The sequence below is a fragment of the Phocoena phocoena genome, chromosome 7 (assembly GCF_963924675.1).
Source record: "Phocoena phocoena chromosome 7, mPhoPho1.1, whole genome shotgun sequence".
In the NCBI taxonomy this organism is placed as follows: Eukaryota; Metazoa; Chordata; class Mammalia; order Artiodactyla; family Phocoenidae; genus Phocoena; species Phocoena phocoena.
The window spans coordinates 2,234,599-2,246,759 of NC_089225.1; the positions used below are offsets into that span (position 1 = coordinate 2,234,599).

At 40.4% G+C, this 12,161-nt stretch overlaps 1 protein-coding gene across 1 annotated transcript in view; it reads left to right on the forward strand.

Annotated features, from left to right (window-relative positions):
* The window catches only part of HERC2 (HECT and RLD domain containing E3 ubiquitin protein ligase 2), a 231,180-nt gene that overhangs the window by 73,638 nt on the left and 145,381 nt on the right, over positions 1–12,161 (forward strand). Inside the window, 4 exon segments of the mRNA XM_065880686.1 lie at positions 3,344–3,522; positions 7,807–7,991; positions 9,616–9,771; positions 10,472–10,657. Coding sequence (XP_065736758.1) covers positions 3,344–3,522; positions 7,807–7,991; positions 9,616–9,771; positions 10,472–10,657 — 706 coding nt within the window.

A 12,161-nucleotide genomic window follows, 5' to 3' on the forward strand; every position in this document is an offset into this window, starting at 1 on the left:
CCATTGTGTGATTACGGCACTGTTGGTGTATCCCTTCTCCTGTTGATAGACATTCCATGATTTTTGAGTCTCTACAGCTGCTCTTATCGTGCTGTGTAAAAGTCCTTTAGTGAACACGTGTTTTTCCTTTTGGGTAAATAGTTTGAATTAGAATTTGCAGGGTTCTAGGGTGGGTGTGTGTTTACAGTTTCCCAAGGTGGTTGTGCCATTTACATCTGAACCAGTGTGTATGAGAGTTCTAGCCATTTCTTGACCTCATCAACATGAGGCGTGTCAGTCTTTTTAAAAGCTTTAGCTATTCTGCGGGTAGGGTGGGGTGTTAATTTGTATGTGCTTATTGGCCATTCATAGCTTCTTTTGTTGCTTTCATTGTCATAATAGTTTTCAATTTAAAAACTTACACTGATAAAATTGGATGAAGTGAGTGTATTAACAATGTTTTTGAAAATATACCTACTTGATTAAATTGAAAAAAATTAGAGTAAATCATAAATGTAATGATTTTAGTTGCAAGTATCATTCTTTGTGTACCTTGTTATTTTCCAGATACTATGCTGTGTACTTTCCTTTCATTTTTTTTTAACCTTGTGAGCCATGTTGATGTTGACAAAAAATTAATCAGTCGATCTAAGAAAGAGATACAAAATTTTATTCAAGCCAAATTGAGGATTATAACCCAGGAACAGAATCTCAGAAAGCTCTGAGAATTACTGCGTTCGTTACAGGTCAAGGCTCAGTTATGTAAGTTTTTTGAGACAGAGGGCTGTACGTTAAATGATGTATTATTGACAGTTTACACAATCCAGATCTAAGCATCATCATGGCCTCTTTTTTTTTTTTTAAGACTTTATTTATTTTTGGCTGTGTTGGGTCTTCGTTGCTTCGTGTGGGCTTTCTCTAGTTGTGAGCAGTGGCTACTCTTCGTTGCAGTGTGCGGGCTTCTCATTGCCGTGGCTTCTCATTGTGGAGCATGGGCTCTAGGAGTACGGGCTTCAGTAGTTGTGGCTCGCAGGCTCTAAGAGCTCAGGCTCGGTAGTTGTGGCCACACGGGTTTAGTTGCTCCGTGGCATGTGGGATCTTCCCAGACCAGGGCTCAAACCCGTGTCTCCCGCATTGGCAGGCGGATTCTCAACCACTGCGCCACCAGGGAAGCCCCATCATGGCCTCTTACAAGAGGAAGAAGGAGGGTTTTCTTTGAGGGTGTTGTCTTGTTGATGCTAGGAGAATGTTGCTGTTTACGGTTGAGCAGGTATTTTTGCTGATAGGGAAGGCTGATCGATGCATAATGCAGGTAAACAATGTACAGTAGGGGGCAGAGAGGAGGCCAAAGGACAGAGAAAGTTTTTCTATGTGTAAATTTTTCTTTTCTTGCCAGGAAATGTGAATTGTTTTTCACATTGAGTGGAAAAAATTGTCTTAAAATTCCATTTTATAAGCGTGGACATAGATACCGCAGAAGTTTAGTGATTTGCTAAGGTGTCATGACTAGTGAATGACAGTCAGTGGTTTGTATCTTTTCCACTCATAAGGTTGCCATGTCTTCTGTGTTGAATATTCTGCGATGCCCATTTGTTCTGTTGCTTTGGGGAAGTCTGTCATATGGAAAGGGAATCACTTTTTTTTTTTTTAAACAATTTCCTATTGTTGACCATTTAGGTTTTAGATAGTTTTACTATTATAAATAATTTTTAATTACATTCTTGAAGATTATAAGTCATTGGGTATAAGAATGGTTATTAGGAAGAAGTTCTAGAAATGAAGTTGGGTCAAAAGCACACACATTTTCAAGCTGTCTGGTCTGTGTCCTTCTTATTCTGAAGAGTAGGTGGCACAGTTCCAGTCCAGCCCCTTAGACATGGTCCTTGTCCCCACACCCCTCAGAATGGGGAAGACTTTGTGTTTAGACTTGTTCTGGCTTTTGCCATTAAAAAATAAAGCCCAGTAGGAAAGAACTTGCGTGCTTTTTCACAGTAAATTTGATTACTAGAACAATGCTTAGTGTATAATAGGTCCTCAGGAATATTGGTTGCATTTGACTGGCAAAAGATACATCCTTTAAAAGTTTTTTAAAATAATAACATTATTGAGATCTAATTCATCTACTGTAAAATTCAGTCTCTTAAAGTGTATGATTTAGTGATTTTTTTTTTTTTGTATATTCACAGAGTTGTGCAACCACCATCACCACTACCTAATTTCAGAACACTTTCACTCCAAAAAGAAACCCTGTGCCCCTTAACAGTCACTCCGCATCCCCCACTCCTCCCAGCCGTTGACAACCGCTAATCTACTTTCTGTTTCTAAAGATGTCCCTGTTCTGGACATTTCATATAAGTGGATTTGTACAGTATGTGGCCTTTTGTGTCTGGCGTTTTCCACTTAACGTAGTGTTTTCAAAGTTCAGCCAAGTTGTATCATTCATGTCGTACTTAATTTTTTAAAATCGCTAAACAATACTCTGTTGTATGGATACAGCACATTTTGTTTAATTCATCAGCTGATGGACATTTAGGTTGTTCTCTCTTTTAAGTTACTATGAATAATGCCGTTATAAACATCTGTGTGGTTTTTGTGTGGACATACGTTTTTATTTCTTATGGGCGTGTACCTTGGAGTGGAGTCGCGAATTTTACGGTAACTCTATGTTTAATGTTTCAAGGTATAGCCAGACTGTTTTCTTAAGTGGCTGTACCATTTTACATTCCCAGTAGCAATGTATGACAGTTCCAGTTTCTCTGTATCTTTGCAAATGCTTGCTACTGTTCATCTTTTTTATTATACTGTCCTAGGAGATGTGAATTTCCCTGATGACTAATGAAGTTGAGCATCTTTTCATGTGTTCATTACCATTTGTATATCTTCTTTGAAGATGTGTCTGTTCAGATTTTTTGTTTATTTTAAAATTGGGTCATTTATCTTTTAATTGTTGAGTTGTCAGAATTCTTTCTGTATTTGTATGTCTTATATCAGATACAAGATTTGGTAATGTATCCTCCCATTCTGTAGGTTATTGCTTCATGTTTACAAAGCAGGTAGACTCTGCCTAGGTGATCACATTGGGTGTTGTGAGAGCCAGAAGCAGGGGTAAAGGTTTTAGGAACTTCACAGAAGGATGCTGGAGACCATTAGCACTGGCAGCCTGGACACGGGGTTTGTAGGACAAATCGTCTGTTTAGAAACTGAGCAACTGAGTGGCGTGATTTCCAGTGGGTGGGTGTGGGCCACTGTCACCAGGTGTGTGAGTCAGCACACAGCTAGGCTGTGGGATCAGGGCTCAGCCCATGGTGCCTTCATACCTGCTACTGAGATAACCGGTAACCAGTTTCTGTTTCATGAATTACAGGATATTGAAGCCAAAAAAGAAGCACAGAAGGAAAAAGAAATTGATGAACAGGAAGCGAATGCCTCGACATTTCATAGAAGTAGGACTCCACTGGATAAAGATCTTATTAATACGGGAATCTATGAATCTTCTGGAAAACAGTGCTTGCCTCTGGTTCAGCTCATACAACAGCTTCTTAGGTAAATAGCATTAGACATATTTTAATTAGGAGGATTATTGGTTTTCATATTAAGATAGTGAGATCGAGCACTAGGGTCTCAAAAATGTGTTTAGTTGTTGATGAAGTACTTTGAAAATTACCTAGGATAGACTTTAGAACAGATTCTTAAATGTAGGTGAGAGGAGAGGTTAGAATGTATGAAGTAGAACTGGAGATTCTAAAAGTTTTCACACAAGAGAAAATTGGAGTGTGTGATAAACCTAGGATGAGGTTCTTAGCCTCGTTAGTAAGCAGGTAGATACAAATGAAAATCATCATGGTAAGATTGTTTTTTTTAAACTGGTTGTGTCCTTGCCTCATTCTATATATCATAGATTTATATCTATTAGTTTCTAAGACAACTTTCAAAAGCTGAAGTAAGTAAGAATGGTGAGCGTTATTGTCAAAGGACTGATCAGAAGGAGGTAAGAATCAGAGTCAGAATATACGCAGAGACTCACCTTGCTAAGGGCTGAAGTAGTCAGTCACTGTTTGCTAAAGAATATCAGCCTGCGTTGCGGTGTCCTTCAGAAAGAGCAAAAAAGCCGGGTGGTTTCTGAAAGGCATTTGTTAGACAAGGAAAAATGATTGCTCCTTTATGTAACACAGCTCCGCTCTGTGTAAACCTGGCTCCTGGTTTATTGTTTATACAGAGAGGAAAGAGGGCCTGGTGGGTTGGCTTAGGTAACTAAGTCCAGGGCATTGGTGGGCGGTGTACTGGCGTGGGGTGGCCTGCCCTTCACACCTGGAAACACCAGAATTTGCTGGGCTTTTAAAAGAGGAAGTTTTAGAGCTAGTTCCTGACATATATTTTAGTAAATGCTAATAAAAAACCCCTTGTTTCCTATTTTTTATAATGTGGTGATGATTTTTAAAATCAGTATTCACGCATTCTGATCTTCACTATAACAGTCTGAAATAAAGTGAATTAAGTCCGTGCAGCTGTGGCAGTGACAAGAGCTTGGGAATTGTTCCTAGAAAATTGCAGTTGCGCCTGCTTGTCTAAAGCTGGCCACTGACACCTGCCCAGCATGGTAACTGTGGCAGTAGCAGCAAGAACAGTGTTTATCTTGCAGAGTTAATCGAGGGTCAAGTGAGAAAATGCACATTGAGTGTTTTGGAGTGAAAAGGTAAAGGTCTCTGGAGAAGTTTTAAAGCAAAAGCAGTATCTCAAGGTGTGATTTTCTGTGTTCTTGACCGCCCCTTCCTTTGCCGAGGAGGCTGTGTCTGGGCCCGCTGGTGTCACCGGCAGAGAGCCAGTGCTGGGTTCTCTGACCTCGGTCCTGTCTTACTTAGGTTACTGTTCCCATGAGGGGCCAGCTCTCCTGCTTGTTCAGACTACTTGTTCCCTTGGTGTGTAGAGACCTGTCCATCTTAGCCTACCTACCCCTGTGCTGTTCAGTCTGGCAGTCATTTGCCACGTTTGCCTGTGGGTGTCCAGTGTAGCTGAGACACTGAGCTTTTATTTTTTATTAAAATTAAAATTAAAAAACTTAGACATGATTCAGCTATTAGAAAACTTGTAATTTTGTTTGGAATAACTTGGCCATATGAATTTACCTTTTCAGCTCTGCATTTTTATGAGACTTAAGTGCAGATCAAGTATTTGCAGTGAAAATTTAGTTATCTGAATTGAGATGTGCTATATGTACAAAATACACAGTGGCTTTTGAAGACTTTGTGTCTTCAAAAAACTAATATAAATATCTCAATGCTTTTTCTTATTGGTTTTATGTTGAAATGATAATATTTTAAATATATTGGGATAAGTACATTATTAATAATGATTTTACATGTTCTTTTTATCTTTATTTATGTGACTGGTAGACATTTTAAAGTACACATGTGACTCCCTGGCAGTACTTTTCCGTTGGACAGTGCTCTCTAGCCCATCCTCGCACATTGTCTTCTGAACTTTCCTCTTTACTTTTGGTTCCTTTGGCATGCAGGGAGGAGTTGGTTCCACAGCAGATATATAATGAAAATGTACCTGTTTGGAAAATACAAAACAAAAACTGAAACATGGAGTAAATAGTACCTTAAAAAATTTTGGAAAATAGAAAAAGAAAAATGCATGTACAACCCTCTCACTAACAGAATGCCTATGCTCCAGGGTCCTTTCATAAGCATAGATGATGTGCCCCTCCCCTTGCAGAGATAAACTTTAACATTTATTTCTTACCTTAAGTCTGTGACTAAAGGAGACTCAGTGTATGGAGTCTAAATACCTCTTGGCTGATGCAGTTGTTGAAAAATAGTCTAAAGAGTTACATTTTGGAGATTTTGGAGACATTTCCTATATTTTATTCTTTGGAAGACAGGTTGGAAAAACTGCAGCTTCCCAAAAGTAAGCCATGAAACAGATTTCAGAGTAACTCTTATGCTGGCAAAGAACCACAGAAAACCATTTATATTTGGCAATAGAGAGCTGTGAAGATGTTTAAATTAATGAACTCTATCAGAATTATACACTTTGATTATGATTCTGAATTTTATATTAGGGAAATAAGTTAACATTTGTATTGTATTTTATTACTGTCTTTTGCTCCATCATGTATGGCATAAAACCCAGATTCCAGACCTTTTCTTCTATTGTGATATGGTTATCAGGTCAGGTTATCAGGTCGTGGAGCAGAAAGGTGAGGTGGACCGCAGGTGAGGCCCTGAGCATCCACCTGCGTTTTGTGTGGCTGGGAGTGCTGAGCACAAGCCAGGGGTCCCTACTGCTCTTTCTTCTCAACTCTGTGGACGTGAGTTGATGTGTGTCTTCTGCTCCTGTCCTCACTCCACTGCTGTAGTGGATGAACCCTGGGGGCTGGTGCGATTGACAGAGGTTCTCCTCAAACCTGCTGTTACGTTAGAAATCAAAGAAGTGGAGCAGAATCCTCTTCCGTGGCCTGGTGTTGTGCAGAGGCTCCGGACTTGCCTCCCCAGTGACAGTGCCCAGCTGTCAGCCGCTGGCTCTCAGCATTCTGGCTGGGTTGGGGCTGCTGTGGTGGAGCTACACTGACAGAAGTTCCAGGCTCTGCTTCGGCTCTTTTTTTTTTTTTTTTTTTTTTTTGCGGTACGCGGGCCTCTCACTGCTGTGGCCTCTCCCGTGGCGGAGCACAGGCTCTGGACGTGCAGGCTCAGCGGCCATGGCTCACGGGTCCAGCCGCTCCGCTGTATGTGGGATCCTCCCGGACCGGGGCACGAACCCGTATCCCCTGCACCGGCAGGTGGACTCTCAACCACTGCGCCACCCGGGAAGCCATCTACTTCGGCTCTTTAACTTCACTAACTTCCTTCCTTCTGTCTTCAGTATCACAGATCAGACCTTCTTCACCTGGCGCCGAGACTGTCCCTGGGTGGCAGGGTCTTATCTGGTGTTCCCTGTGCCCTCTAAAATCTGCTTTCTCACTGACTTTAGTTACCTTTCTCAGACACAAACAGGATGTCACTTTCCTTTCAAAACTGGTGGCTCAGCATTGCAGAATCTAGTGCCAGCAGCCTGGCACTCCATCACCTACAGTGTCCACTGTGTCCACTCCCCTTCCTTGTTTTGACCTCTGTGCCCAGGTTACTTTGCATTCTGCTCATGGAAACAGAACACTTACTACTCTTCTACTTGTACTTTCTTTTCTCCCCATTTACTTACTGATGGTTCATGGCTCAAGTTGGATCCTGCAGTTGGAATTGGATCCTCTGCTCCTTTCCTTGCTGCCGTGTTCTTTGAGCATCTCTTACTCTGACCTGGTTTATTTGTGCCCACTTTGGTCTTCCTTCCTGTAGTTTCTGAGCCCTGGGTATCCCCCCACATGGCCCACCCGGGTGTTTACTTGATTAAGTCTGAAGGCACACTTGTGAGGCAGATGCAGAAATGCTAGTGGGTCTTGTCTTTAAGGATAGTGTCACATTTATATTTGAAATGCAGGTTTGGACAAAAAATAATAACAGTTACTTTTCCTTCCAAAGGTTTGTACAGGGGTTTTCTATCATTTTGGACTGTTCCATGCAACTCTTAGGAGCACATCTATAAAGCAAAGGGTATCATTCTACCTCTTGTGTCTTTCGTGTACCTCTGCTCAGTTTTGAATGAGGTGTGCTTATTGCAGATACAGCTGACGCACATGTGGGGAAGGAAGCCAGCTGCAGGTCACTTGGGTGTATGATCTTTATTTCTGATTTTAGTTTATGTTGTGATTTTTTTTTTTTTACAACCCCTCTCCCCCTTTAAAAACAAGCATAACTTGTTTAATTTTGCAATCCTCTTTCTCCTGCATAGAAACATTGCTTCTCAGACAGTAGCCAGATTGAAAGATGTTGCCCGTCGGATATCATCATGTCTAGACTTTGAGCAACATGGTCATGAGAGATCTGCTTCATTGGATTTGTTGCTGCGTTTTCAGCGCTTACTTATCAGTAAACTTTATCCAGGAGAAAATATTGGTCAGACTTCAGATATTTCTAGTAAGTTACTTAAAATGTTAAAGTGTCTTGTGTGTATTTTGGCTTTTTTATTTAGGCTTCTTGACATGCCTATTCTGCATGGCCCAGATGTGTAGTTCTTATACTGTTAGATGCACCAATTTTGGGGGATTTCATTTTTCATCCACTTTTTTTGGACAGATATTTCTATATTAGACTCATCAATATTTTTTATTTCATTGTGTTAACATTTAAATTCCTTAGACATGAGAAATAGCATCCTTTATGTTCAGGTCAGTCTTACAGAAGATTTATCAGACTTATTCAACGGGTTAGTTGTGGACTGTTAGAGATTGACATAATGTGGGGACGAAATAGTGACCTAATGTTTGTATGTCACCCTGGTAAGCTAGATGGGTGTAGTAGGAGGAATGCATTATTGTTGAAGGAAGACTGAATCTCAGTTATAGCTCTGGTTTATTAGCTGTTGGACATGGGACTAAGTCTCCTGGGGGCTGTAGATTGCTCACCTACAGAGTTAGGTTAAGAAGACTTGAGGGTGCCTGTGAGAATGAAAATAGGATGATACATAAGTGCTCAGTTCTGTGTACAACGTAGAGTAGAGCGCTTTCCACAAACTCCAAAAGGAGTGCCTGGCTCTTTATAAGGTAGTTTTCTCTGTCAGTGATGGAAAGGTTTGCTACTTTTGTTAATTTTTTTTTTTTTTTTTTTTGCGGTATGCGGGCCTCTCACTGTTGTGGCCTCCCCCGTTGCGGAGCACAGGCTCCGGACGTGCAGGCTCAGCGGCCATGGCTCATGGGCCCAGCCGCTTCGCGGCATGTGGGATCTTCCCGGACCGGGACACGAACCCGTGTCCCCTGCATCGGCAGGCGGACTCTCAACTACTCCGCCACCAGGGAAGCCCTGTTAATATTTTTATAGCCAGTATAGTCTAAAACAATTTTGTTACTTCCTGAAAATCGTTAGGCACTTGTAGAGGATGGAAAACTTCAGGTTGAAATTGGTGAACCATTTCAGTCTGAAAGAGGTGACCATCTCAATGTCATAAAGTTACAAGAACTAAAAAGCTTTTAAGAGCCATGTAGGAGGAAAAGTTGAAGATTTTTTTTTTTAATATTTATTTATTTGGCTGTGCTGGGTCTTAGTTGCAGCACGCAGGATCTTCGCTGCCACGTGTGGGATCTAGTTCCCTGACCAGGGATTGAACCAGGGCCTCCTGCATTGGGATTGTGGAGTCTTAACCACAGGACCGCCAGGAAAGCTCCAAAAAGTTGATTTTTATGATTGAAAAATGCCTAACTTTGTTCACTGGCAGTAATTTTCGGGCATTAAGTCTTGGACTTAGAAAACATGTATATTGGATATAAGGTTTTAGAACTCTAGGTTATGACTTTAGTATTTTTACTTGAAGTTTTTAGATACTATATAGTGCAGTGTATAAAAATCAGTATATCCAAATTCAGTTTCTCAAATTATGTGATATAAAAGGAGCCAAGGACTAAATAAGTAAGATTAACCGCTCCCGTTTGAGAAAATTATTATAGGTAAAAAATGTATAGATGAGAGTAGAATAGTGGAACGATGAAGTTTATTTACAAAGTAAATTTTAATAGTGCAAATGAAATTGTGTAAATCTTCCCTTCAGGTCCTGAACTAATGGGGGTTGGTTCCTTGCTGAAGAAGTACACAGCCCTTTTGTGCACACACATTGGAGATATACTGCCCGTGGCAGCCAGCATTGCTTCCACTAGCTGGAGGCATTTTGCAGAGGTGGCCTGCATTGTGGAAGGGGACTTCACTGGTACTTACCTTGTTTCCTAAATGTGGGCATGTATTTATTTTCTGAGATTGATGAGATTTAAAATTTATCATTTTGTGGTAAACCTGCATGCCTTTACCCCATACATCTTCTAGTCCTGTAGCCCTTTCTCCTTTCGTGTTTTTAGTTAGTGACAGTTCTGTGGTTGAGCAACCTGGTATGGGAGTCACGTCACTGTATCATATACAGTGATACATATAATTGGTGATTTAGAGTCATACGACCGTTACTAACACTTCAATAATGAGGTTAATGGTAATGTCTAATTTTATTTCAGCATCATAAGAATTAGTTGCCCCTTTTAGGACCTTAATAAATTCCTATATTGCTTAATATTTTTTCAAGTTAATTCTGTGACAGAGTATTGAGGGCCTTTTTTCTGATAATAAGCTTAGTGGCAAACACTTGTTTTCTCAATAAAAGACCCCAGTTAATACTTTTGTGTTGAAACACAGTGTTTTTGAAAAGTATTCTTATAACTCAGAGGCTTCTGTTTGATACCTATATTTGTTTCTTTCAGAATGAAAGATAAAATAATCCTGTAGAAATATGCTAAAGGACGAGCATTCCTTATTTTGTGATTTATCAGAATTTAAACATAGCACAAGCTTACAGAATGGTTTTATAGGATGAACACTTTTGTTTAAATCTTACGCCTTTTTTTTTTTCTTTTTAAATGTAGGTATTCTCCTTCCAGAACTAGTAGTTTCTGTAGTGCTTCTGCTCAGTAAAAATGCTGGTCTCATGCAGGAGGCTGGAGCTGTCCCTCTGCTGGGTGGCCTGTTAGAACATCTGGATCGGTTCAACCACCTGGCACCAGGAAAGGAAAGGGACGACCATGAAGAGTTAGCCTGGCCCGGCATCATGGGTATGGCATCTTAACTTAAAGACTTTCACTGAGGAAAGTTTTGTCCTAGTCTATTCTGTTCTTGCCTTTTCATTTGAAAGACTATTTAACAAAGGAAGACCAGTTATTGCCATTTTCACTGATGGTAGTGTAAATGGAAAACAAAGATAATCCAAATCAGAACAGATTTGGGTTATATTTAAGGAAAATTTTTCTGTTAGAAATGGTTGTTACATCCCAAATTGGATTATTTTAGAACATTCTGGAAAACCCTTTCTTGGAAATTGTCTCCAGAAGGTACTGTTGAGGTGGTTAGATATGGTCCCACTTTGGAGGCAGACATTAATATGGGAGGACTTTCTTAAACTCATTGGTGTTATGTGACATGAGTTACGGAGTTCCCATAGTCAGCTGAGCACTTCCCATCCGTACTGTCTCTAGTGCTTACCAAATTGGAACGAAACTTGTCTTCTCAAAGTTTTGAATTTTGATGCTTTTGAATCTAAGTATTATGACTTCCTGAACTCACAGAATTAATTGAAGTTGTGGTTCAACTTGCATTTTATAGGAAAGCTCAAGCAAGGTAGGCCTTTTCTTATGCCATTGTAGATTGTCATTTCTATAACATAGGAGCTTAAAACGAAAAGTAACAGTTGTCCTGAGGAAAATAACCGACCTTAGGATATTGAGCATAATTTTTTATTTTTTAGTATAGCTAATATTTTCAACACGATTCATCTACTGTTGTGAACTTAAATGGTCATTTGTGACTTTTGTCTGTTTACTGTATATGGTTGAAGGCATATAACTTGATCAGCAGTTCAAACATACTCATTGTAAAACCTTTTTTTATTGTGAAGTATAACATGTACACAAAAGTACCGAAAGCAGCTTTGGGACTGATCACAGGGGAAGCTGTTCATTAAGCAGGACCCTCCCAAACACTGTCTCTGTCTCCCTGAAAGATTTCCCTCTCTGGGCTTGTGTGCTTGCCGCTCCCCTGCTTCTCTTGATCATTTTATCAGATAGACATGTGCCCCATAACAACTTAGTTGTTTAAACATCCTCATGTCTTTTGCTTGGTGGTTTGTAAGGCGTGTTTTAGTACAGAATGCCAGGTTTCCACAGTGATTGTGCCTCATCTCTACAAAGTGTGGCAGTTCTCCCTGTCCCTCCTCTGTGCCAAGAGATCGCATGCCATTTTTTTCCATATGCATTTTGTCCGTAGGATTGTTGTGCCAGCACGCTTGGGTGAAAGGACCGTTGTGGTTTCTCCTCTAGAGTGCCACTTTTGTCTGAATCAGGTGACTCTCTGCCCGTGTCTGCTTCTGAGCACAGAGCTTTGCCCCGGAAATATTGCACTTGCTGGCACCTCTAGTGCACTGTGGAATAGAAATGGTGATAATGGGCATCCTTGTCTTGTTCCTAAGAGCAGAGGGAAAACTTCCCAGAGTTCACACATGAAGTATGATGTTTGCTGTAGGACTTTCTTTGTAGATACCTTAAAATATTAAGTATGTTTCCT